The sequence below is a fragment of the Salvelinus fontinalis genome, chromosome 35, assembly GCF_029448725.1.
Source record: "Salvelinus fontinalis isolate EN_2023a chromosome 35, ASM2944872v1, whole genome shotgun sequence".
In the NCBI taxonomy this organism is placed as follows: Eukaryota; Metazoa; Chordata; class Actinopteri; order Salmoniformes; family Salmonidae; genus Salvelinus; species Salvelinus fontinalis.
Genome location: NC_074699.1, coordinates 31,148,586 through 31,176,566, shown reverse-complemented (window position 1 = coordinate 31,176,566; position 27,981 = coordinate 31,148,586). Strand labels below are relative to the sequence as shown.

The 27,981-nt window shown below is 43.5% G+C and overlaps 3 protein-coding genes across 4 annotated transcripts; 1 reads left to right on the top strand and 2 right to left on the bottom strand.

The window, feature by feature from the left end:
* Positions 1-100: 100 nt before the first annotated feature.
* Positions 101-5,862, bottom strand: LOC129834724 (protein phosphatase 1 regulatory subunit 3E). The gene has a single exon (XM_055899959.1). The coding sequence runs from the start codon at positions 5,763-5,765 to the stop codon at positions 4,842-4,844; it is 924 nt and encodes a 307-aa protein (XP_055755934.1). The 5' UTR covers positions 5,766-5,862; the 3' UTR covers positions 101-4,841.
* Positions 5,863-5,939: 77 nt separating this feature from the next.
* On the top strand, positions 5,940-9,207 carry si:ch73-103b9.2 (uncharacterized protein LOC100150067 homolog). Its single transcript, XM_055899957.1, has 3 exons — positions 5,940-7,426; positions 7,790-8,020; positions 8,295-9,207. Exons 2-3 carry the CDS (start codon positions 7,817-7,819, stop codon positions 9,195-9,197), a joined length of 1,107 nt encoding a protein of 368 aa, XP_055755932.1. The 5' UTR covers positions 5,940-7,426; positions 7,790-7,816; the 3' UTR covers positions 9,198-9,207.
* A 2,583-nt stretch (positions 9,208-11,790) lies between these two features.
* Positions 11,791-27,843, bottom strand: atmin (ATM interactor). 2 transcript variants are annotated; one of them, XM_055899956.1, is made up of 5 exons: positions 27,486-27,572; positions 26,230-26,343; positions 22,407-22,532; positions 21,840-22,039; positions 11,791-16,830 (listed from the first exon to the last, which is right to left on the bottom strand). In XM_055899956.1, the coding sequence occupies exons 3-5, from the start codon at positions 22,497-22,499 to the stop codon at positions 15,042-15,044; spliced, it is 2,082 nt and encodes a 693-aa protein (XP_055755931.1). In that variant the 5' UTR covers positions 22,500-22,532; positions 26,230-26,343; positions 27,486-27,572; the 3' UTR covers positions 11,791-15,041. The 2 variants fall into 2 exon arrangements, with proteins under 2 accessions (XP_055755931.1, XP_055755930.1); XM_055899955.1 differs by lacking the exon at positions 26,230-26,343 and having other exon boundaries at positions 27,486-27,843.
* Between the last annotated feature and the right edge of the window lie 138 nt (positions 27,844-27,981).

Sequence of the window (27,981 nt, the reverse complement as noted above, 5' to 3'; positions counted from 1 at the left end):
GTATATTGGCCATATACCACACCCCCTCGTGTTTTATTGCTTAATTATACCATACTGCTGACAGTAGTGTGATGAAGGAAATGGACAAAACTACAACATATTTGAATTTCCCATCACAAAGGCCTTTATTGCCGTTGTTTTAGTAAAATATAGGCTAGATTACAAACTCACCATAAAAATAACAGGGGTACTTCCGCCGTGCATGCAAACAGCCAGAATACAGTGATAAACATTAGCTCCAAACAATACGTCAGACACCAAGACACATCAACACAGACAGATGATGGATTGCAGTACTAAGGTTTGCATAGGTTCAAAACAAGAATACTGATAACTATATAAGTCAAACCAAGGGAAATTCACTTCCTCCACTCCACATATGAGTAAAGTGAACTTGATTTGAACTATTTCAGATGTATAACATTTCACAGTGAGAGAGAAGGCTGTGTATGAAACATGGAGAACATCTTGGTTAGTAGCAATTCACAGGAATACGTGTAAAGTCGGAAGAGGCATACCAAACCAAATCATGCCTCTTTTCCTAGCTTTTCTACTTTCCTACTCAAAGTGCGCTATGAACTTTGAGTAGCTCAATATTACAATCATTAGTCACTCCTTTCAGACGTTTCAGATACTCAAAAGTGTATGTCGTCTTTAGTGGCATGTATGCAACTCTTTAGCCTAAAGACCCCCTCAGCTTAGTCCCAGTACATACTGTCCAGTATGATTTGACTGCTCGAGACTGTTAGCACATGTTGATCAACCTACCATAACATCCCTTCACAGCTTAGACCTCTTATGTGTTCATTTCAGTATGAACTTTAAACATAAGGCAATGGAACCATCTTTAGTTACACCTTATACAATAACCCTATCATTCCTGGGACCCCGTCCGCATTTTGGCATAAGGTTCAGTGGCGTATCGCAGTTTTAAAGGACATTTCCTGAAATTCTATTTTGTTCAGATCATTTTTTGATTTGATTACTATTGTACATGTATATTTGGAGTTACTTTGTAGTTCTGAGTTGGGTATGCATCCACCGCTTGCAATCCTGTTTTTGAAATGCTATTACACTACATAATATGGTAGCAGAAAGACATTCAATACGCGACACATAAAAACAGATAAACATCAGCTAGTGATCATAAAACGTGGTTACATTGTGTTAACAAACCCTATACTGTCTGCTTCTGGAAGCCTTTCATCCTTCCCCTATAAAACATCTTCACCTCCATCACATATTTACAAAGTGAAATGTTATGATTGAAACAATTCATGAGTGAAATCATACTGTACTACATGTACACTTATTGAGAGAATATTTAGTTAACAGAAATCATAAGCAAAAAGCTACATGAGGAAAAATACCCATTATATTTGGTCAGACTTAAGAACATAAAACAATCTCTGACAAGGCGTGACATCTTGTTAACCACAGTAGTCTTTGTGGAGATACAGCTGCCGTGTGTGGAACTCACTGACTGCACAGACTAGCATGCTAGAACACAGTGAGGCCAACCAGTGTCAACCAATGGTCATGTCTTAACTCAAGAGTGGGCTGCACAATTAATCGAATTCACATCAAAATCACATATTGACATGTGCAATTTCCATATCGTAAAAGATCCATATCATAAGCAATATTTTTGAAACGCATCTTAGCCTTGAGTAACTTTAGGTTTTAGAGTTAACTCCGTTTTTTTCTCCTCTTGCGGCTGCTTCGCACACACACTAAGCCTCGCCCCCTGTCACTCAAGCAGCGCAGTTCCTCCCCCTCGCTGTTAGATGATTGACTATACATGCGCATGTTGTTCCGTCAGGTCAATGCAGTCAACAAATTGTTCAAAAACAAGAACGATGCTGCTTTCCACTTTGCTTCTTAATATAATTCAATATATTTCTATAATTCCAACAGTTCACCCAAATATTTTGATCTTCATCGCACGTCAAATAGCAATAGCCATATTTGTTAAAAATCTAAATCGCTGTTAGATGTTTTTGCCAATATTGTGCAGCCCTAGAGGTCGGTTGATGTCATGGTGGACGTGAGACCATGAGTGAGGTTATTTTGGTCCAACCAGGCTCTACGGATTTCCCATGGAGATATTAGAAAGAGCCAACCGCTGGACTCTGGAAACCAAACAACTCTGCTATAAGCCAAACAGCTCTGCTAAATTGTTTGAGTCATTTGGACATGCTCAGTGGTCACATGAGTAGTCTATTTTCCATTTTCAATCTCAAGGGTTGAATAGTCTGGCCAAGCTCCCTCCAAGTCCTGGATCATGTAAACACAGGCTTTTCTTACTGACCACCATAGCCAGTCAACAGTAACTAACTATATTATATAACTACATCTGTTAGTCTCAGAGATGCATTCCATTTTCTAAACAGATACATTCCAAGTTGCTGATCTCTCAGAGGCGTCCTACTCAAAACAAAATATTGATTCATTCCAATCATTCATGTCATAGAAAACTCCCATAAATTATAACCCAAATAAATACAAACTCGAATGTAAACATGCTGTACCTCCAGTACACAAATAGACAAACCGTTTGTGTAATGTGGGCTGTTGAGTTACATAACCTAAGTTTAGTTTGCCATCCATCCATAATGAGGTCACTCACCTCATGTCAGGGGTGTCAAAGACAACCAGGTGAGAGCAGTTCCTTATTAGTTATTGACCTTAATTAATCAATCAAGTACAAGGGTGGAGCAAAAACCCGCCGACACTCGGCCCTCAGTGGAAGGAGTTTGACACATGCATTATGTGATGCCAATGTGTCAACAAATGATTTCAGCATGAAGCACCAGTGCAATACCATCAACTGTACAATATGTAGTCCTACCAAACACACACGGCTCTTTTCTATATCATCAGCCAAGTCTAACATTACAACTTTGAAATCCCTAAAAGTAGTTCAGATGCTGTCATCACCATAGTTCCACTGTAAAATACAACATTGCACAGTGGAAGTTATTTACAAAATACTGACAATGAAATGCTACTGTTTTACTGGACTGGGCGTGTTTTAAAAATGGCATGAGTTTGACTATTTTGGTTCTACTGTATTTCATAAAAAAATAATGTTTTGTTTTGTTCAACCTGAATAAAAGGAGAAAAACCTGGATTTTTTGGAAGATCGTCAGGTCCGCACTCTAGAAACGATCTGAGGTAAATGTATAATTTTCAACAGCAACAGTTGCATTTCAAGCACAACAAGGAACAGAAACAAAAGTCCAACAGTATCTGTCTCTGTAAGTTATCATTGTGTAATAACAGTTATAAAATGGAGTAATATCCATGTGGATTTTGTCCTTAAAGCTCAACCTTGAAGAAGGTAGAGATACTGTATGGGTGAGGCAGTGGTGACTGACTCTGCAGTGGACCTTAGGGTTAGAGCTATCCTCAACTATTGTTTACAACAAGACACCTGGTGAAATATTGTGACTGGTTGAGATCAAGAGTGTCACAACAGCAATGTTGTATAATATCACCTGTAATGCCATTAAGTTTAGGCAGATCTGTGATTAGTGGTGCTGGAAATCAATTAGACATATGCAGACTGCACTGCAGAGAACAATCTAGTATAAGATCCTGAACAAAATGTTCTGTACAATAGTTTTTTTGTCAAATATACATGTCCTCTAGTTTAAAATAATGTATATGGCATTTGAGAGTGGTAAAGATCCACATATTATTATGTAACATGTTTGGGGTCATACCAGAGCATCCTAATAGGCTAGCCTACTGCTCCACTCTGACCCAGTCTACTCTCCTGCTATTGGTTACCATCCTCTGGAGAAAACATTCTGGTGCATTTATAACCAGCGAACAAGGCTCGTGAGATGATTTCCTTTTTCTAACATCATCTCGTTGAGCAGTGCTATAGAGAGGGTTTAATCATTTCCCCAACATTGAAATATTCATGTTCAAATAGTTATAAAACTGAATACACCCAATATTGATACCAATATACCAATATTGATCAGGATAAAAGCAAAGCAGCGTTCCCCGTTAGTTATAAGGGGTATTATAAGGCATATCCAAGAAGATGAAAAGATGAGGAATTGGTAAGATAAATTACAATTTGATATTTCCTTTGTTGGTCCAGTGCGAATATTGTTGTGACTGAGCTTCGGCCTGCCCCATCCGCTTGAGTTTTCAGATGAGAGAGAATCGGATTGAAATCCGGCATAACAGGTACACAGGGGGATGCACGTGAGCTGTCCCATGCTATCGGAAATAAACAAAGAGAAGACGGGCGGGAAGCTGTCTTAGTATTTTTCATAACCATTTTCCTCCATTTTTGTATAAGCAGTCGTTGACAGTTAAGACATCGCACAAGATGTTTAATAAAATAGTCAAAGGTGGGGATTGAATCGATTACCGCTGCGTTTTAGAGGGATAGTGATTCTTAAATGGGGTATATTCCTGGCACGTTTTCAATGGCACGTGTCATTACATAAGAGTATAGTTGTGCCACACCAAAGGGCACAGGACTACATAGCTCCCAACACCAAGGCTAATTATCATACAGCAGATTTACCTCCCGCGCCTGACACATAATGAAGGGCTCGTCTTTCAATCCTGTCAAATCTGTCAAACATAATGACATGAAACAAACCCATTGTGACGGTGGTGAAAAAAACCAACCCAAACAATGTAAAAAATGACTGAGTGTACAGCTTTACACGGCGGTTGGATTATTAACACAATGTGTAGAGGCTATAGCCTATGGTAGCCCTATTCTTCATTATGGTAAAGCGGTGCCCGTGGAGAGATTGCTTGCTTTACACACACAGTGCGCGGGTGAAAACGCCAAGGACGCATGCAGGTTAGATGAAGTGAATCCAGCCATCCTCCCACTCACGGGGTGGAGAAATCTTAAACCTGTGGCGTCGCACTTTGTAGTTGACCCCGTTATTATTGTCCCAATACTCATCTCCACCAACACAGTATCTAATGGCAAACTGGAATGTGCCTCCGCTCTCCAGAAACGTTGTTGGGGTGATTATCTTAAAGGAGAATTTGTCTGTCACGCCGTCGCTTGATTCTGGGATATATGATGCCAGACTGTCCATGAAGGTTATCCAGTTGTTGATTGAGAACCTCAAATAGACACTTTTCTCGAAAGCCATGTTCAAAACCCGCACGACGCCCGACAGACTGAACTCGTCGGCTTCAGCACACTCCAACAACACTTTCACTTCTTTCACTTTCTCAGTAAAGCCTGGCAGGGTCCCGGGGTTCTTGAATTGCAACTCCATAAAACTTGACTGGGTGGTCGGTGCCCTGGGGAACTTGTCAAAGGGGTTCAGATGGAGGGGACCCCTGTCGAATCTGGCCATTATGCGCTCCGGCACATCGGGCATGTCTGTGTCATTGAAGTGCTTCACAGAGGTGAGCTCCAGACCCAGAGAGTCGGCGAAACGGACCTTTTTCTTGCTGCAGGGACTCCGGCTGCGGGAGATCTCAAGCTTCGCTCTCTCTATGGGGGTCGGCAGAGACTTGCACCTCCGGCGCAGGTTCGGACTCTGCGGCGGTTTGAGGAAGGATTCCCGGCCTCTTGGTCTCTCATCCACCACATGGTGCATCTCGATGGGCTCGCTTGTTCCGTTCAGCTCCATCCCCTCTTCGTCTTCTAGTCTCGGGTCTGCTGCCAAGCTCCCGAACAACCCAGCTATGCAGCTGTAGTTCCTCGGGAGGCAGTTCTTGGGAGGCAGCATGACCACAACAGAACGCACAGCCTCGGTTTCCATAAAGCGGGAGAGTCGCTTGTCTTTGGTCGAAGTGGTCGTGATCAGAGGCACTGAGAAAGGAACAAGCCGTTAGGTGTCAGAGATAAGCACACGGATAGGCGCCGTAGTATCACGTCAGACTGTGACACTGCGCATTTCTGAACCAATAAACCAAGCTTCTACAAGTGCAGCTAGAACAACGCACCACAAATACCAGACATGCCTCCCTAACGTCACTTTAGATTTCATTCACAGGCATACAAATTCGTTCATTATGAAATAATATGAAATATGGGATTCCCGTATCACTGTGGACATTTCCAGCAGCATACCCCAGTCAATGTGTGTGTGGCTGAGCTTACAGTGCACATAAAACTAGGGGACCCAGTGAGAGACATGACATTACAGTCATAAGGTTTGAGCCTGGCTGGACCACGATGTTCCGAATAGCACGTCCCATTTCTTGCCTGACGACTCATCCTGAATTTAATACCGCTGCTATATCGATTGCTTCATGGAGAAGAAACGTTAGTGGGCGTGGCGTTTGGCTGGAGCGATGTGGATGGGCAGCTAAACGCACAACTTCCTTTCTCAGTTTTTTTCCCTGTTTTAAAAAAATACAGAAACAGAGGTGGATGGCCACTATGTTATTGTTTCAATCAAGGACTCTAGCTCTGAGAGTATATTCTAGATACCTGTAAATAATTTACATAATGTAAATGAGTAGACCTATGTAAAGGACGTCACACTGCTTGCGAGTACCACGGCCGCCAAGAAGGGTCAACAGTCGGTGCCACGCGAAAAGCTAACTATTCGCTGGCGCAAGTGGGGACAGTTCAGGTTGAGGAGTTTCACACATCCCCATGTGCTACAGCTACTGTAGCCATACTATGAAGCATTGGCCAATCTGAATCAGTGCTTGACTTGGGTAGGAGCTCACCGGAGCTCAGTACCAGCACCTCAAATGTTCTACTGCTTGAGCTCCTGTTCATCTTATAGAATGTTAGCTCAAAAGTGTTGTGGAGTTCCTGCACCTAAATATAAACAGTACTGCCACCTAAAATGAATACCGGAACCTATTTCAATCAAAGTCAAGCACTGATCTGAATCAAATTCACTTAGGCCCATGCCCAATATTTTATAGCCTTACGTTATACAATATATATTATAATACTGGTATAATGGGATATTTTGGATCATATTGTATAGGACAGCTTACTATAGATTACATAAATGTTAGGGTTAGTCTTAATTATAGATATTGAATGAAATAGTCAGCAACATAGTGTACACCATGCTGTAAATAACGAATTGTAACAAGCAGCAAATCCAGGTCTAGAAATTGTTACATTTTCTTATATAACATGGAAATTAGCAATAACGTGTCAACTGCAACTTGTTTTCTCACGCCCCCTCCCATTTTCCCTCCTCTTTTTCACACGTCACTTCTGAGCGCCCTGTTGTAGCGGAGTTGTCATGGCAACGGCGTTTGATCTGCTCCAAACACTTCGTGGGCCTAGCACATCTTTGACTTTGTTTGAGGTCGCCTCCTGATTGCTGAAAAACTGTAATAAATATTTGATGAATATGTTACTGCCTATTAAGTTCAATGTAAAAACCTCAAGGAGCAAATGCTTGTATGGTATTGCTGAGGAAAATGTCGAACTCGACCCCCTTTAATGGTAAGTTATCTCTTTTACAGTCTTGTTTGTGGCTTCAGGTAACAGAACAAGCTTCCAACTTCAGTTGCTAACGTTAGTTTACCTAACGTTAACGTTAGTAGCTAGGCAGAAATGTAAGGTTCTCTTGCTGGCTAGCTAGAATGTTTATGAATCCATTTAATGGACAGGTTTTGTAAACAGGGTCAACACGTTAACACTGAGTTAACATGTCATAAAGTTGACGTTAAAGGCTAAATGTCTTCAGATATCTTACAAATAGTTTTGCTTATAGGTTGTTTGCTGTTTTTGTACATTTATCTCCAATCTTACCAAAGAGCCTACAAGATGAGTGCCTAATTAGAGATGTTTTTTCACTCTCAACAGATTTCACCCTGAAAGGCTCATCTTAGAATGGACAAATTCAAGGAATGGGATCAGGCGCCTGTAGAAGTGGCTGAAGACAGAAGTGTGGCAGTTGAGTACACAGGATGGGACCAGAGTTGCCAACTACCCAACAGGGGCCATGTTGATGCCCTTTTGGATATCAGTGATGATACCTCATCCAAAGAGCAGGAGCCATTTGAGTTTCTCTGTCTCTCCGGATGGGAGGAAGCTGTGAGTAATACACTGCGGTTACTCTTTTATTTTTTGGCTAGATTGTGAATGATATTCAGCCAGTGTCACGTAACTGCGTAGGCACCAGATACACACTTACATTTCATGTGAGTTAAGAAAAAGTGAAAGTGTCAGTATGTTTATTCACTGTTTATAACTACATTCAATCTCAGAAATCATCTTAAAAGGTAAAACCTAATTTTCTCTAAGTTGCGATACACTGATTAAAATGTAATTACGTTTCCCTTAATGTTCGTGTTTGTTGTTGAGACAGATCCGGGGCTGGGGCAGAACTACTCCACTTGGCTGCCTGGTTCAGACCCAGAGGAGAGGAAAGAGGGTCAAGACTGGAGACACAGACCACCACTGCCACCTGTGTGTGGACCTCGTGAAGTTGTCGGATCCCCTTGACTCTGAGTCCAGCGTAACCCACTCCCCTGAGTCCATCTGGGATTCCTCCCTGGACTCATGGGAGAAACCCCCCCCCACAACCCTGGGAGACTTCCTGAACAGACCCTACAGTCAAACCTCTACCATCTCTTCAGAGGAGTCCCCACCAGAGTCCTTCAGGGACCTTCAGAAAGCCACACAGCAACTGACACTCCGAGACAAGATGGTGGAGGACAAAGCTGAGGTGTGTGAGATCAGTGACTCACTGCTGGGCTCTGCCCCCTCCCAGGGTCACCACCACTCAGCCTCAGAGTGTCCCATGACGTTGATCATCAACAGCTTCGCCGTCCTACCACCCGTGAAGGCCTCCCAGCCCAGACACCCTAGGGTCAGCCACCCTAGGGTCAGCAGCCAGCTCCGGAGGGAGGAGGCCGGCCCGGGGCGCAGTGCCTCAGACAGGGAGACCGCAGCGGCTGGGTCAGACGGTGTCACGCCTGCCTGGGAGAGCGGAGGTGGTGTGGAGAGCCAGCAGAGCCACCACCTGTTGTCTGCTTTCAGCATCCCCATCCTCAAGAGATGTGACATGCCCCTCAGCACACTGTCAGATCCTCTACCCCGCGCCACCTACCCCCTGGACAGACACCTCAGACAGGATCCCCGGACCAGCAGTGCTCACAGACTGTACTTTGGACTGAAGACCAAGAACCTGAAGCGTGCAGAGCCCCAACTGCCCATTCTGTTTGGGACCAGGGTGCCCATCCCAGCCTCTGCACAGAGACTACTCTGAACAGAGACTGTTACTTTGCACTCCATACTCTCTCCCAACCCAAAAGCTCAGTCTTTGTGGGTTTGTGATTAAAAATAAGCTTTCTGTGGAATATCTTCATATCTTTTACAGTGGGGAGAAGAAGTATTTGATACACTGCCGGTTTTGCAGGGTTTCCTACTTACAAAGCATGTAGAGGTCTGTAATTTTTATCATAGTATACTTCAACTGTGAGAGACGGAATCTGAAACAAAAATCCAGAAAAGCACATTGTATGATTTTTAAGTAATTAATTTGCATTTTATTGCATGACATAAGTATTTGATCACCTACCAACCAGAAAGAATTCCAGCTCTCATAGACCTGTTAGTTTTTCTTTAAGAAGCCCTCCTGTTCTCCACTCATTACCTGTATTAACTGCACCTGTTTGAACTCTTTACCTGTATAAAAGACACCTGTCCACACACTCAATCAAACAGACTCCAACCTCTCCACAATGGCCAAGACCAGAGAGCTGTGTAAGGACATCAGGGATAAAATTGTAGACCTGCACAAGGCTGGGATGGGCTACAGGACAATAGGCAAGCAGCTTGGTGAGAAGGCAACAACTGTTGGCGTAATTATTAGAAAATGGAAGAAGTTCGAGATGACGGTCAATCACCCTCGGTCTGGGGCTCCATGCAAGATCTCACCTCGTGGGGCATCAATGATCATGAGGAAGGTGAGGGATCAGCCCAGAACTACACGGCAGGACCTGGTCAATGACCTGAAGAGAGCTGGGACCACAGTCTCTAAGAAAACCATTAGTAACACACTACGCCGTTATGGATTAAAATCCTGCAGTGCACGCAAGGTCCACCTGCTCAAGCCAGCGCATGTCCAGGCCCGCCTGAAGTTTGCCAATGATCATCTGGATGATCCAGAGGAGGAATGGGAGAAGGTCATGTGGTCTGATAAGACAAAAATAGAGCTTTTTGGTCTAAACCATTCGCCGTGTTTGGAGGAAGAAGCGGATGAGTACAACCCCAAGATCACTATCCCAACCGTGAAGCATGGAGGTGGAAACATCATTCTTTGGGGATGCTTTTCTGCAAAGGGGACAGGACGACTGCACCGTATTGAGGGGAGGATGGATGGGGCCATGTATCGCGAGATCTTGGCCAACAACCTCCTTCCCTCAGTAAGAGCATTGAAGATGGGTCGTGGCTGGGTCTTCCAGCATGACAACGACCCGAAACACACAGCCAGGGCAGCTAGGCTCCGTAAGAAGCATCTCAAGGTCCTGGAGTGGCCTAGCCAGTCTCCAGACCTGAACCCAATAGAAAATCTTTGGAGGGAGCTGAAAGTCCGTATTGCCCAGCGACAGCCCCGAAACCTGAAGGATCTGGAGAAGGTCTGTATGGAGGAGTGGGCCAAAATCCCTGCTGCAGTGTGTGCAAACCTGGTCAAGAACTACAGGAAACGTATGATCTCTGTAATTGCAAACAAAGGTTTCTGTACCAAATATTAAGTTCTGCTTTACTGATGTATCAAATACTTATGTCATGCAATAAAATGCAAATGAATTACTTAAAAATCATACAATGTGCTTTTCTGGATTTTTGTTTTAGATTCCGTCTCTCACAGTTGAAGTGTACCTATGATAAAAAATTACAGACCTCTACATGCTTTGTAAGTAGGAAAACCTGCAAAATCGGCAGTGTATCCAATACTTGTTCTCCCCACTGTATATGACACTGACAAATTCAACTTGGTCGTTTTAAACTACATGGAATTGACATGAGTTTACAGATTACTGTTACATTATGGTAATTTGTTACCACTGATTATTCAGAGTGAAATCATTTAACTGTTACATGAGCCTTCCTTAATTACAAACCCTCCACACATCTGGACATATGGAGTGAATCATTCACTTGTGTGATTTCAGTTCTAGATTTTGCATGTGCTTTTATTGTGGCGCTCAATCTATGATGCTGAGATCTAGGTCAGTTTCTTGGATTCCTGAATGTTAAACTGCAGACACTATTCTTATGTCAGACCCCCCCAGTGCTCCTCAGTATGACAAAACATGATCTGAGCCATTGCCAAAGCATGCTAGTGCTATTGCACTCTAATGGAATGAGCGTGATTGTAGTGTTCCAACCCATGTGAAGATGTCTGTGGTAGCCTATTGAATTACATACTAGATGTGAACCACACTGATTCTGAGGGGCTGTGACAACATAAGTGTGTGGGCGGAGGGATTAGTATCGTATTCCAAATGATTTACACAATTACAATACTGTATTCAAACGGACTGAGCATAATACACTTACATAGTAAACTAACTTGTACTGCCACACAACCCAGGTGAAAACTACCTGGCATTTACCGAAAAATAGCACATTGAGTGTGTACAATATTGATTATTGTGTTGTAAGTCAAAAGTAGTATGTGCTTTAACCAGTAATAAAATATGACATGGCTTTATACAGCACTGCATTACTGTCCTTTGATTTGAAGTGAACTGAAACTAAGCTAGTACAAACAACCAGCTACCACATCAACTCAAACAATCAACCCTTTATGAAGAGTTTATTATGAGCATCTACTGAATAGCATCAACAAAACAAACAGCGAGAGGCAACCTTTATTGACCCTCTAAACATTCAGGCAACTGAAATACAACAGGTAAGTCTGCAAACAGAAATGCAACTGAAATAAATTACATTGGCACCAAAGACTGCATGCACTCCCTAGTGAGAAAAACCAAAGCGCTGAAGTCGACAACCCCATGTAGCATGGTTAGGATCAATTCCATTTCAATTTTCTACAAAATTAGGAAATTTTGGAATTGGAATTTGGTTTACTTTCTCAATTGCCTGGAATTAAAATGAAATTGACTTCAACCCTGCCATGTAGTCTACTGTACATGTTTTTTTAAGCAAGGCAGCTTCTCCCCTCAGCGCTATTATAATCAAGTTCAAGAACGCTAAATTAAATAGAAGTAGTGTTTTCAGTACAGCACAAAACATTGTTATGAAATGTGGTTGAGTATGAAAGTCTGTTATAAACTGGAATGAAACAGTCCTGTTTCGATTACTTTAAGATGCAGTGCAAAAACTAAGCCATGTTGTGCAGTATGATGTAGGCTACATTCTGCAGTTTCTGGGTACAATTCTATACATATTGATAGTGTACCACAGTAGGGCAAATACTGCCTTGGGAAAAAAATACTGCATTGCATTCTTAGAACCTAGATGTGTAACACAAAACAGGCATTGTAACATATCTTGCAACAAAATGTTTTTGAAAGTAGAGGTACAGAAAACACTCAACATGTAAATTAAAGCCACTCAAGTATTTGAAGTATTCTTCCAATACACCCTCCACAAGTAAATATAATGTAAATGTTAAATACATTTTGATCCTGAACTTCTTCCTACCTCTTAAAGCTGCTTAGTGCATCACTGACCAATGGAAACATAACAAAATACATAATGAAAAATACTTGGTTTAAGGCACCAACATAACAAAATCCAACATGGAGAAATACTCAAACCTTGGAGAGCTCTTGTAAAGTTCACATTCAATAAAAATGTCACAACAACTGTCTGTTTCTTGAAATTTGAATGGGGTGCATGTGCAAATGAGGTAAAATATTGTAAATGATACCAACAGCTAGCTTTGACCAATACATTAGGCGTTAGAGTATATTTCAAGAAAATGTTGATAGAAATTGTAATATTGTCAGTTTTTGTTCAGTAACATTTAGTGGGGTTGTTATACAGTACCTTCAGAAATTATTCACACCCATTGCCTTTCCCCCCCAAAAATGGTGTTACAGCCTGAATTTAAACTTGATTGAATTGAGACTTGTCACTGGCCTTATAACAATACCCTATAATATCAAAGTAGAATTATGTTTTAGGAAATTTGTACAAATTAATATATGAAATGAAAAGATGAAATGTCTTGTCTGTAAGTATTCAACCCCTTTGTTATGGGAAGCCTAAATAAATTGAGTAAAACTGTGCTTAACAAGTCACATAAGTTGCATGGACTCACACTGTGTACAATAAGTGTTTAACATGATTTGTTTTTTAAATGACTACCTCATCTCTGTATCCTCCACACAATTATCTGTAAGTTCTCTCAGTCAAGCAGTGAATTTCAAACACAGATTTAACCACAAAGACCAGGGAGGTTTTCCAATGCCTCGCAAAGAAGAGCACCTATTGGTAGAAGGGTAAACAAAGAAATCAGACATTGAATATCCCTTTGTGCATGGTGAAGTTATTAATTACACTTTAGATGGTGTATTCCTAACTCAGTTTCAGGAGAGGAAGGAAACCGCACAGGTAATTCAACATGAGGCCAATGGTGACTATAAAACAGTTTCAGAGTTTATTGGCGGTGATAGGAGAAAACTGAGGATGGCTCAACAACATTGTAGTTACTCCACAATACAAAAAATGTGGCAAAGCAATTCACTTTTTATTCTGAAGACAAAATGTTATGTTTGGGGTACCACTCTGCATAGTGGTGGCTGTATCATGTCATGGGTATGCTTGTAATCATTAAGGACTGGGGAGTTTTTGAGGATAGAAAAGAAACGTAGTGGAGCTAAGCACAGGCAAAATCCTATAGGAAAACCTGGTTCAGTCTGCTTTCTACCAGATACTGGGAGATTAATTCACCTTTCAACAGGACAATAACCTACAACACGAGGGCAAATCTACACTGGAGTTGCTTACCAAGAAGACAGTGAATGCTCCCGAATGTCCGAGTTACAGTTTTGACTTAAATCTACTTGAAAAGCTATGGCAAGACCTAAAAAAGGTTGTCTAGCAATGATCAACAACCAATTTGACAGAGTTAGAAAAATTTAGAAAATAATAAATGGGCAAATGTTGCACAATCCAGGTATGGAAATCTCTTAAAGACTTACCCAGAAAGACTGGGTAAGTCAATCGAAAGGTGATTCTAACATGTATTTACTCAGGGGGTTGAATACTTATTTAATGAAGATATATTCGTTATATTTTCCATAAATGTTTCATTTTTTGTTCTACTTAAACCCACTTTGTAACAACAAAATGTGGAAAAAGTCAAGGGGTGTGAATACTTTGAAGGCACTGTATATGGTGGTGGTGGACATACACAATCACAATGTAATCACAGTGACTAGAGAGTAGCTATATCCTCATAGTGTTTCTCGACAGTGTTGTATCACTTCAGCACACTGTGCTGCTATACACTTACAGCCAGCTAATGAATAAGTCAAAGACCATGACAGGCTAGTCTGCTAACGTGGTGACCCAGTTTATAGGTGGGTGGCCCTGTAACAATAGAGCAATTCTACAAGACTGCACTTCACAATCGCATGTCAACAATGGTAGTGCGGCAACGATTTTAGAGTTTCACTAGTATATTTGTGCCACATCAAATCTGCCGTAAGCCATTCAATAGCAGAATGATTAAGGAAAGGCTCAACAGGCATTACATACTCTCTTACAGCAAACATTAGTGCTCAACTTTTAAAATGTTGTAAACGGACTAAACTGGCTTTTCAGACAAAATATATATTTAAGTAGTAAGACGTGCAAATAAACATGTAAACAAGGATGGGAAATCATATCCATGAACTATAATAAAGTGCTTTTGAGCTAGCATGAGGGAGAAGTCTGGACATGTTATCCTAGACATGCTACCCCTCTGTAGAATGTCCTAAGACTTCAAGAAGGCTCACTTCTACACCTAAACCTCCAGTTGTAGAGGGACATAGACTGTAGAGGATGATGAGTAGGATCCCAGGACCTCCTGGACAGAAACCAGAAACCCATTGTGTGGGCTGAGCAGGTGTGTGTGGGGGGTGGTAATTCAGCTGTTGGGTTTCTCAGAGTGCTGAAAGAGAGCAAACAGCTCCTCACACGTCTGCGTCTCCACCGAGCTGAAGTGGGACTCCATGTTCCAGGCCATGTCAGCTGACAGAAAGTCATCCATGACTGTCTGCGTCTCGTTGCTGGTCAGGAAGAGGTTTCCGAGGCCCTCAGAAGATGCGTCAGTCACCGTCTGGGTCTCCGTGCTGCTCAAGAGCCTGGTCTGGTCACCCTGGGACACGTAGGGAAGGGTGTTGGAGTTTGGTGTTGGTGTCAGAGGTCGGTGGAGGTCGGTCTGTGTCTCAGTGTCAGAGGACTCTGTGCTCATGGAGAAGCTGGACTGGCGCAGAATGTTGCCCAGGGGCATGTGGCCTCCGGCTTTCAGCAGGAAGTTGAGGTCCGTCTGGGTCTGGGTGTCAAACATCTCCAGTTCCAGGTCACTGGCCTGGCTGCGGCCCGGCCCCTCACTGTTTCCCAGGCCCTCCAGGAGGAGGAAGTCTGTCTGGGTTTGGATGTCCAGGACCTCCAGGGGCGTGTCAGCCCCCAGACCGCTCAGCTCGCTCTCCTCCGTCTGGGTCTGGATGTGGGCCGCGTTCAGGAATTCCTCAAAGTCAAAATCGATGCCCGTGTGCTGTTCCTGAACAGAGCCCAGACCTGACCCACAGCCTGTTGAAGAATCCATCTGCGTCTGGTGACCTGACAAGATATTCTCCAGGTCGTTGAACAGAGCCAAGGTGGTCTGGGTTTGGTTGTCCGCCACGCTGCCCGACTGGAGATTGTCTGTCTGCACGCCAAAGCACATGCCTCCTGCTGACTTGTCGTCGTCATAGAGACCGTTACCGGCGCCGGGAAGGGGGTCGTCTACACCGTGGGTTCTGAAGTGTCCGTCTGTCAGTGCCGTCTGTGTTGAGACGCTGAGGGAGTAACTGTCGAAGAGGTCTGAGCACATGATGGTCTGGTCCATCTGAGCCCTCTCTTCTGACCCAGCCAGGGCGAGTCTGGTCTGAGTGTGCTTGGTAATGTAGGGGGACTGGGATGGGGAGGAATAGGGGTAGGGCAGCTGGTTGAGGGTGTGGGTATCCGTCTGCGCCCCGATGGTGGTGGTGGCTTTGGCCTTAGAGGGGAACGTCTGGGTCTCTACACTGACCGGCAGCAGGACCTGAGCACTCACACTAATATCTGTCTGAGAACACGATGAGACTGACGACTCACCAACGGGGCACACCTCCGTCCCCACCCCGACCCCCATAGGCATCCTGGACAAGTATGAGATGTCTGTCTGAATGTTGGTGGAGGTATTGCTCCCCCTGGTTCCTCCTAGGTCATCGCCAGAGCCCAATGACTCCAGACTTACCTGCACCCCCATGCTGACAGGCCCCAGACTGGAGCGGGAGACAGGCATGCTGCCCCTGAAGGCCAGGGTCTTAGGGTCCAGGTGAGGCATCACGGACCCCATGGACTGGGGCATGAGTTGGAGGGTGCTGAAGGAGCCCTGGCTGTCCACAGCCAGCACCACAGACCTCAGAACCCCGCTCTCTGTGGAGGGGAGGAGGACAGGGAGATGGGCCAGCTGCATCACAGGGAAATTCACCAGAGCCACTTTAGGCTTGGGTAGGAGGAGTTTGTGGAGGTGTTTAGGGGGGATGTTGTGGCAGACCCTGTCTGAAGGGAGGGAGTCCTCTGAAAGTTCTCTGTCCGTTTTTATAATCTGACACATGAATTCAGTGGGCCTGACTTTTTCTGCTCCATTTATCTGTCTCTCCATCTTCCGCTTTTTCACTGGTGGATACCTGCAAACACAGGGCAGAGGAGAGAATACGTCAAGCTGACAAAACAGCAGTAGGTAGTTATAAAGCTTTGACAAACACTAATAAAATCAAGGTGCAGTAGCAGCATTCTCATTTAATCGTTGTGCAGTCATATTCAAGGTCTGTTCTCAAGCCACGTTGTGCATGCAGGCGTTTGTCCCAACATGATCTGTTATTGAATAATTACATGGTTTACTGGATAAACTGCATGACACTTGAAGACTTTGAGCCTCTCTGCCACCACGTGTCCACACCATCTTTAAATCCCCTCCAACAGCATGTCCAACCAAATACAATACTTATTTAATAGAAACCCATTTGAATGTCATGTGTAGACTAATGCCTTTAGCAGCACCCACTGCCGAGTCAATGACACCACATGGAAGTGACTGCAATATGCAAGGAGGAATGATAGCCTACCAAGTGAACGCTAGCTCCTTGCACAATGCATGTCTCAATCGGTCCATCTGGCTTGTCAAAATCCTCTGTTTCAGGGTCTAATTATTTGTGCAATTGTGTGTACCTCCATCCTTGGTACAGTAGCTAGTTAGTCAAGCATTTTTGAGCCAACTACTGAAACAGGCAGTAGATTAGAGGAAGAGTAGGGAAGCACGATTATTTCATCTCTTGAATTCCTCCTTTGTGGACATTACCGTACATTCTATTTTAGGGAGATTCATTTAAAATAAAATCATAATTCTCCCGAGTCATGTGCATGCAGCGGTGTGTCACAGACTGGCATGTGAACATTTTGTGGGCCAGTTCCAGTTATACAATGCTAATCTGCTAGTGAGAGCATGAGCTCAAGACACATGCAGGCAGTTAAACAGGGAAGTAGAGAGATCATTGAAAGACGACGTGAACCAACCTCCATGCGTAGCTAATGTGATTTATGGAGGATGTTTTTTTGCTGGACAATGTCTTGGGCAATGCTTATATTTGTCAGCTTTTGTGTATTTTATATTTTAAATTGGCCAAACCCCGTCAATAACCTGTTAATGGAAACACTGCCCTCCAGTATGATATCCAGTACACACTGAGTGAACAAAACATTAAGAACACCTTACACCTTTGCCCTCAGAACAGCCTCATTTCGCAGAACAAGGTGTCGAAAGCATTCCACAGGGATGTTGGCCCATGTTCACTACAATGCTTCCCACAGTTGTGTCAAATCCACCTCTCTAAAAACAAGTCTCTCACCGTTGCCGCCTGTTATAGACCACCCTCTGCCCCCAGCTGTGCTCTGGACACCATATGTGAACTGATTGCCCCCCATCTATCTTCAGAGCTCGTGCTGCTAGGCGACCTAAACTGGAACATGCTTAACACCCCAGCCATCCTACAATCTAAACTTGATGCCCTCAATCTCACACAAATTATCAATGAACCTACCAGGTACCACCCCAAATCCGTAAACACGGGCACCCTCATAGATATCATCCTAACCAACTTGCCCTCTAAATGCACCTCTGCTGTTTTCAACCAAGATCTCAGCGATCACTGCCTCATTGCCTGCATCCGTAATGGGTCAGCGGTCAAACGACCTCCACTCAACACTGTCAAACGCTCCCTGAAACACTTCAGCGAGCAGGCCTTTCTAATCGACCTGGCCGGGGGATCCTGGAAGGATATTGATCTCATCCCGCCAGTAGAGGATGCCTGGTTATTTTTTTTAAATGCCTTCCTCACCATCTTAAATAAGCATGCCCCATTCAAGAAATTTAGAACCAGGAACAGATATAGCCCTTGATTCTCTCCAGACCTGACTGCCCTTAACCAACAGAAAAACATCCTATGGCGTTCTGCATTAGCATCGAACTGCCCCCGTGATATGCAACTTTTCAGGGAAGCTAGAAACCAATATACACAGGCAGTTAGAAAAGCCAAGGCTAGCTTTTTCAAGCAGAAATTTGCTTCCTGCAACACAAACTCAAAAAGGTTCTGGGACACTGTAAAGTCCATGGAGAATAAGAACACCTCCTCCCAGCTGCCCACTGCACCGAGGACAGGAAACACTGTCACCACCAATAAATCCACTATAATTGAGAATTTCAATAAGCATTTTTCTACGGCTGGCCATGCTTTCCACCTGGCTACCCCTACCCCGGTCAACAGCACTGCACCCCACACAGCAACTCGCCCAAGCCTTCCCCATTTCTCCTTCTCCCAAATCCAGTCAGCTGATGTTCTGAAAGAGCTGCAAAATCTGGACCCCTACAAATCAGCCGGGCTAGACAATCTGGACCCTTTCTTTCTAAAATTATCTGCCGAAATTGTTGCAACCCCTATTACTAGCCTGTTCAACCTCTCTTTCGTGTCGTCTGAGATTCCCAAATATTGGAAAGCAGATGCAGTCATCCCCCTCTTCAAAGGGGGGGACACTTTTTTTTATTTTTTTTATAATATTTTTTTTATAAATTTTATCCCCTTTTCCCCCCAATTTTTCGTGGTATCCAATCGCTAGTAATTACTATCTTGTCTCATCGCTACAACTCCCGTACGGGCTCGGGAGAGACGAAGGTCGAAAGCCATGCGCCCTCCGAAGCACAACCCAACCTAGCCGCACTGCTTCTTTAACACAGCGCACCTCCAACCCGGAAGCCAGCCGCACCAATGTGTTCGAGGAAACACCGTGTACCTGTCCCCCTTGGTTAGCGCGCACTGCGCCCGGCCCGCCACAGGAGTCGCTGGAGCGCGATGAGACAAGGATATCCCTACCGGCCAAACCCACCCTAACCCGGACGACGCTAGCCCAATTGTGCGTCGCCCCACGGACCTCCCGGTCGCGGCCGGCTGCGACAGAGCCTGGGCGCGAACCCAGAGACTCTGGTGGCGCAGTTAGCACTGCGATGCAGTGCCCTAGATCACTGCGTCACCCGGGAGGCCCCGGGGGGACACTCTTGACCCAAACTGCTACAGACCTATATCTGTCCTACCCTGCCTTTCTAAGGTCTTCGAAAGCCAAGTCAACAAACAGATTACCGACCATTTCGAATCCCACCATACCTTCTCCGCTATGCAATCTGGTTTCAGAGACGGTCATGGGTGCACCTCAGCCACGCTCAAGGTCCTAAACGATATCCTAACCACCATCAATAAGAAACAATACTGTGCACCCGTATTCATTGACCTGGCCAAGGCTTTCGACTCTGTCAATCACCACATCCTCATCGGCAGACTCGATAGCCTTGGTTTCTCAAATGATTGCCTCGCCTGGTTCATCAACTACTTCTCTGATAGATTTCAGTGTGTCAAATCAGAGGGCCTGTTGTCCGGGCCTCTGGCGTGCCACAGGGTTCAATTCTTGGACAGACTCTTCTCTGTATACATCAATGATGTCGCTCTTGCTGCTGGTGAGTCTCTGATCCACCTCTACGCAGACGACACCATTCTGTATACTTCTGGCCCTTCTTTGGACACTGTTAATAACCCTCCAGACGAGCTTCAATGCCATACAACTCTCATTCCGTGGCCTCTAATTGCTCTTAAATACAAGTAAAACTAAGTGCATGCTCTTCCACCGATCGCTGCCTGCATCTGCCCGCCCGTCCAACATCACTACTCTGGACGGTTCTGACTTAGAATATGTGGACAACTACAAATACCTAGGTGTTTGGTTAGACTGTAAACTCTCCTTCCAGACTCACATCAAACATCTCCAATCCAAAGTTAAATCTAGAATTGGCTTCCTATTTCGCAACAAAGCATCCTTCACCCATGCTGCCAAACATACCCTCGTAAAACTGACCATCCTACCAATCCTCGACTTCGGCAATGTCATTTACAAAATAGCCTCCAATACCCTACTCAATAAATTGGATGCAGTCTATCACAGTGCCATCCGTTTTGTCACCAAAGCCCCATATACTACCCACCACTGCGACCTGTACGCTCTCGTTGGCTGGCCCTCGCTTCATACTCGTCGCCAAACCCACTGGCTCCAGGTCATCTACAAGACCCTGCTAGGTAAAGTCCCCCCTTATCTCAGCTCGCTGGTCACCATAGCAGCACCCACCTGTAGCAAGCGCTCCATCAGGTATATCTCTCTGGTCACCCCCAAAACCAATTCTTCCTTTGGCCGCCTCTCCTTACAGTTCTCTGCTGCCAATGACTGGAATGAACTACAAAAATCTCTGAAACTGGAAACACTTATCTCCCTCACTAGCTTTAAGCACCAGCTGTCAGAGAAGCTCACAGATTACTGTACCTGTACATAGCCCATCTATACTTAAGCCCAAGCAACTACCTCTCCGCCTACTGTATTTATTCATTTATTTATTTTGCTCCTTTGCACTCCATTATTTCTATCTTTACTTTGCACATTCTTCCACTGCAAATCTACCATTCCAGTGTTTTACTTGCTATATTGTATTTACTTTGCCAGCATGGCCTTTTTTTTGCCTTTACCTCCCTTATCTCACCTCATTTGCTCACATTGTATATACTTATTTTTTTCCTACTGTATTATTGACTGTATGTTTGTTTTACTCCATGTGTAACTCTGTTGTTGTATGTGTCGAACTGCTTTGCTTTATCTTGGCCAGGTCGCAATTGTAAATGAGAACTTGTTCTCAACTTGCCTACCTGGTTAAATAAAGGCGAAAAAAATATATATTAAAAAAAAAGTTGGCTGAATGTCCTTTGGGTGGTGAACCATTCTTGATACACACAGGAAACTATTGAGCATGAAAAACTCAGCAACATTGCAGTTCTTGACACAGACCAGTGCGCCTGACACCTACTACCATACCCTGTTCAAAACCACTTCAGTATTTTGTCTTGCCCATTCACCCTCTGAATGGCACACATACACAATCCATGTCTCAATTGTCTCAAGGCTTAAAAATATTTTTTTTAACCTGTCTCCCCCCCCTTCATCTACATTGATTGAAGTGGATTTAAAAAGTGACGTCAATAAGGGATCATAGACTGACCAGGTAAAAGCTATGTCATGGAAAGACTACATGTTCCTAATGTTTTGTACACTCTACCTGTGTTCTGTGGGGACCTCGTGGCCGGTCCTGTAGATATGTGACAGTAGCGCTGCTCTGCTGGCGTAGGGGCAGCCACACGTGCAGCGGTAGGTCCTCCCACAGTCCTCTATGTGGCGCCTCAGGTCCCACTCTGTGCTGTAGCCGTTGTTGCACTTGGAACACTTGTGCTTCTTCTCTGCATGCATTTTCATAAAGTGCTGGATAGAGCAGAATATACATAGGGCTATGAGAGGAGGTTACTTGTTACATGAACTGGAAAAATATAATAAAGGAATGTATTATTCCCTTCTTATTCACCAATTCCAACTTCCTAGTTATTCTTCAAAAGCCTCTCTATTGAGACAATTATTAGACACACTTTCCAATCATTTACAATTCCCATCCACCATGAGGATCTCAGGGTAGATCCAAAGCAGGACTGGAAAGTGATTAGGGGAAAACCCAGGAGGAAATGTCTGTCTCAGTCATTTCATTCGACAATCCGCATGAGTCTAACTCAGGTGGTTTCAGTCAGGCTATCTCTGGCAATATACAGATCTTAGACTGACTGTAGGGATGTGGTACCTGTTTAACCAGGGAAAACTGGGAGAAGGGTCTGTTGGGGCCTCGCGGACAGCCCTCTATGGGACAACAGTAGAGCTTCTGGGAACCCTTCATGTCCTTCCTGATGGTGGGGTTGACAAGACCGTCCTATGGAGGGAGAGAGGATGAATGATTAGATTGTGATACTATAGGCTTAAGATTTAGTGTCATCTATCAGCAGTGAAATAATGTAGGCTAACCAACCACATTTAGAAAGGTAGGCCATCAGCACAACTCTCAAGACCGCTGAGCTAAAGGCTAGGCATTAGTTATACTTTAGTTAGAGACTAAAATCCCCTCTCGAAAACATCCAGCCGATGGACACGCCAATTATCCTGTGTAGAAAACCATGCGAATGGCAAATACACAGACAAAGGTCGTCAAGATGGAGGGTCCAGATCTATGACTTTAAAGAGGTTCAGATGAAAGTTATTCGTTTAACAGCACATGGAGTTTGTGCTTTCCAGTGTGCTACATCACTCCACACTCCTGGCAGTCTACAGACAGCCGTGCCGAAGCAGCTGTCAGCAGCACATTGTTTTAACTCAATGAACAACAGCATGATGCTTATGTAAGAGTACAGCAGACACAGAGCTTGGTATGACTCATAGGCCACAGATAGACCTCAGCATCGACCCGTGTGTACAGCCTAACCATCATTACTAGCACTGCAGTATTTCACTGGCCAAGGTCACCTAGCAGGCTACATCTACTGTGTCATTGGTACAGTACTAGTGAAAGAGACGTTTTGATGTAAGTTAGGCTAATATACATAAACATCCTGCATAGTGCTAAAATGATCTGTCTTCACAGTAAACAGACACAGTGCATCTTATATTATTGTAAAGGTTACGTCAGAGACATACAGTTCTGCATAGGCTACTTGCAGCAGCAGATGGACTCACTGGTGTCTTGCAGCAGCAGATGAGCAGGTTAACATTCAGACGGTCTGTTCTAGGCCAGAGCACAGTCCCTGAGCTGCTCTCCATGACACTATTATGTCCCTTCCCAGCAGACAGACCACAGACGGTGATACAGTCAGGCAGGGCAGAGTTAGCTTTGTTTCTGTCTGCTACAAGACAGCTTGGGTAGGGTCTGCTGAGCAGCATTACAGCTAGGAAATGCAAACTGAAAATATGTCAGTAGGCTACATCGAGGAGTCAGGTCATCAAAATGTTTAACATGCGAGTTAAACATGTTAAGTGACTCAATGACACCTTCCATTCAGCCATTACACAGGAAGTGTGACTAGTCTAACACTACAGTCTGCCTAGTACAGAAGGCTATTATTTGAGTACGATTTGTAATGTTCGGAAGTGTGTGAAATTAAATTGATTGTCGTGTTACACACACATCCAGCAGTTGGCCAGCAAATGTGATACGGCAGTTCAGCCGAGCTAAGGCACAGTGAGTGTGCAGCGACAACCGTGTTATAACCCAAATCATCTCTCTTTCTGCATCAATGAATAAAACAGAACAAGCCTGGCCAGTGCGTAACAGCAGAGGCACAGTAAGCAGCCTGTGCTTTCCTGGCCTGTTTACTCCGGTTGGGTAGCGTTAGCCAATAACTACCTTTAGTGTCTATTTATGAAGGCATCTTCTGGCCGGGGGAGTTTTGTTAACTTATGGCTGCAGGGGCAGTATTTAGTAGTGAAAGGTGCACAGAGTAAACGGTCTGCTCCTCAGTCATAGTTGCTAATATATGCAAATTATTATTAGTATTGGATAGAAAACACTCTGAAGTTTCTAAAACTGTTTGAGTTATGTATGTGAGTATAAACAGAACTCATATGGCATGCAAAAACCTGAGAAGAAATCCAACCAGGAAGTGAGAAATCTGAGGTTGGTCGATTTTCAACTCATCACCTATTGAAAACACAGTATGATATGAATCTGTTTGCACTTCCTACGGCTTCCACTAGATGTCAACAGTCTGTAGAACCTTGAATGAAGCTTCTACTGTGATGTGGGGCTGAATGAGAGGGGAATGAGTCAGTGGTCTGGCAGAGAGCCAGGTCCTGGTCACGCGCATTCCACATGATATCGACTTGCGTTCCATTACTTCTATAGACACAAAGGAATTCTCCGGTTGGAACGTTATTGAATATTTATGATAACAACATCCTAAAGATTAATTCTATACTTAGTTGGACAAGTTTCTTCGACCTGTAATATAACATTTGGAAATTTTCTTCCGACGTTCGGGCGGACCTGCACGAGCGTTTGGATTTGTGTACTAAACGCGCTAACGAAAGTAGCTACTTGGACATAGATGATGGACATTACCCGAACAAAACAAACATTTATTGTGGAAGTGGGAGTCCTGGGAGTGCATTCCGACGAAGATCAGCAAAGGTAAGTGAAGATTTATAATGCTTTTTATGAGTTTTGTTGACTGCACAATTTGGCGGGTAACTGTATGGCTTCCTTTTGTGGCTGAACGCTGTTCTCACATGATTGAATATTGTGTTTTGCCGTAAAGATTTTTTAAATCTGACACATCGGTTGCATTAAGAACAAGTGCATCTTTAATTCTATGTAAAACATGTATCTTTCATCAAAGTTTATGATGAGTATTTCTGTTATTTGACGTGGCTCTCTGCAATTTCTCCGGATATTTTGGAGGCATTTCTGAACATGGCGCCAATGTAAACTGAGGTTTTTGGATATAAATATGAACTTAATCGAACAAAACATATATGTATTGTGTAACATGAAGTCCTATGAGTGTCATCTGATGAAGATCAAAGGTTAGTGATTCATTTTATCTCTATTTCTGCTTTTTGTGACTCCTGTCTTTGGCTGGAAAAATAGCTCTGTTTTTCTGTGATTTTGCGGTGACCTAACATAATGGTTTGTGGTGCTTTCGCTGTAAAGCATATTTGAAATCGGACACTTTGGTGGGATTAACAAGTTTACCTTTAAAATGGTATAAGATACATGTATGTTTGAGGAATTTTAATTATGAGATTTCTATTGTTTGTATTTGGCGCCCTGCACTTTCACTGGCTGTTGTCATATCATCCCATTAAAGGGATTGCAGCCATACAATGTTTTAAGAGCCCTGACGCTAATTCTGAATGTTAATACACATTGCTTGCGATATGATTTTGGAGACATAAGTAACAAATATTTCATATCAGTGAGAGATCGTTTTAAAAAACTAAGGTTAAATTACTACACACCTTTAAATGGTTAGTGTTCCCACGCGGCCATAGCTTCATGTTACAGCCCTTGTATACGGAAGACAGATGCGACCACCTGTGCTAACTAGCTATCTAGCCTGCTCGAACATCTGTGTGTAAGGTAACTGAGGAGGAAGTGTCGTTTGTGATCGTATGGATCTGTGCAAATCTGCTACAGTAAATGCATTTAATTGAAAGATTATTTCTAATTGAAATGAAAGATAAGGTTTTCAAAACATAAGGAACTTATCGCAAGCAATAACTGACGTTTCTAAACGTTAAAACAGAGCGTTGGGATTGTAGTCACATGCTCCCACCGGTAAACGGTGCTTATAGCGGGAACCTTTGCGATAATGCCTTGGGTTCTCGAAAGCAAGGGTATAGTTGCCTCTACTGTCAGCCCATTCACACTGTCATAAACATCTAAAACTATGCACACTTACCACAATTTTGTTCAGATTGACATTATGTTTCCTTCATGAACTGCTGCACAATGTATTTTCTCCTCCATCTCTCATTCTCCCGCATTAGGCCCAGTTGAATTAGTTCAATATTGAGAACAGTTAGCACTTGAGGTGCATGAAGTGCTTTTCAGACCTAATTCAAATTCAAACATTCACCTTTTCTTCCAAAGAGCTCAGTCTGTAGCAAGACAAAGCCAGCTAGATCCCAGCAGAGAACAGCATTCATTTGGGGGAAACTGGAATCACTGGGACTCCCACAGGGCAGCAAGACTAGGCGAGGACATTGCATACATTTCAGTTAAAGAGGATGACCATTGTCTCCAAGACCTTTACTGTAGCCAGTATTCATATTTAGGCTAAAGACAGTGTGACATTAGTCAGACTGATTTGATTGCATATATTGGGCTTAGCCCATCTTCTTCAGCCATATAAACATTAATTCACTGAGGGTTATTTAATTGCTCAAATTTCCATCAACTTCTAGAAAACAAAATGGCTCAACAATATTACAAAGTTAGGCTGTGGGCATGGAGACAAGTATATTTACATGCACACTAATAATTTGATATTAAACTGAGTATGGCATTAGTCATTTAAACACCTCTCTGCTTATTTTAAATCGGCGTACGGTCATAATCGAAGTAAACCGTTTAAAACACCTGGTTTTCGGAGCAACCTTCGAATTAAGGCACGTAAACAGTTTAATCCGCGGTCCAGCGGCGTATTTGATCTGCGCAAATCTCCCTCAAGCGAGAGTTCGGAAAAACTGAAAGTATGCATCTTTTCACATATGTTTGTATGTCCTAACTCAATATCAAATCGTATTCTCAAATATAACATGGTCACTGTGGTAGAACGTTTATTTTTATTATTTATTTATCAAAAGTCCCATCATTAGCATAATTTCAGATGTGTTTATGTAAACAGGATTATTATTGAAATCGTTGTTCTTGCAAAGCATGTAAACGTTTTAAACGAACTATTATATTAATCTGAATATCCAAAATGTTCGTATTATTGTGCGCATCTAACCGTGTGGGTTTGAACAGATAATACATTTGTATGGCTGACAAAGTAGTACAAGAAAGCTACTTAATTTAACATTAGCCAGGATAATCTGTCTCATACAGCCATGACCCTAGCCTGGGATGATAGTTGTAATGTTTTACGCAATGTTTCACAATAGTAACAAAATAACGTTATCAGCCATTTACAGTTGTAGCTAGCCAACTTCAAATAACTGGCCTCAAACAGTGCACGATGACTTGCCGGTTTCCCAATAAACATGCCTCTAACTAGCTAGCGTAACTAGTTAGCGATACTAGCATCATGAATTGAAAAATAGAAAGACGTGTTGGAATATGTCAGTAGCCCCTTTGGTTAGCTTGCAAAGAGGCTAACAAACTAGCTACCTTTACTCTGTGGGACTTCACGAGATGCATGTTCAGGGCTGGCGTGTTCGGTAGAATCTTGCCACATCCTTCCACCGTACATAGGATATTGGTCCGCACTTCTTTGGTGAGCTCCATGATAGACGGTTTAATAATCTCCCGCGTCTGTGCTGGGGGCTCTTCGGTGCATTTTTGACTGCCCATGGAAGCGTTATCGTTTCGGTATGCTTTCCCGGACGCAGAGGCAGCCATGTTTCTGTTGACAAGTCACCAAACCAACTGCTCCTCAGCAGCAGAAACACTGCTGCAAACAAGCCAGGAAAATATGGTCCGGAAAATACGAGGACGCGTCCACTTCCGGGAGACCTTTTTTTTTAGCAACAGCCAGCCACTCCAACACAAGCGTCCTGGCAACATCAGAGGGGTGGTAAAGTGGCAATATTGTAGCTACTTCTATGATATATTACATATTTGCTGTACACTACTCAAGTAACACGTTTTTTTTTATCCATCCAAT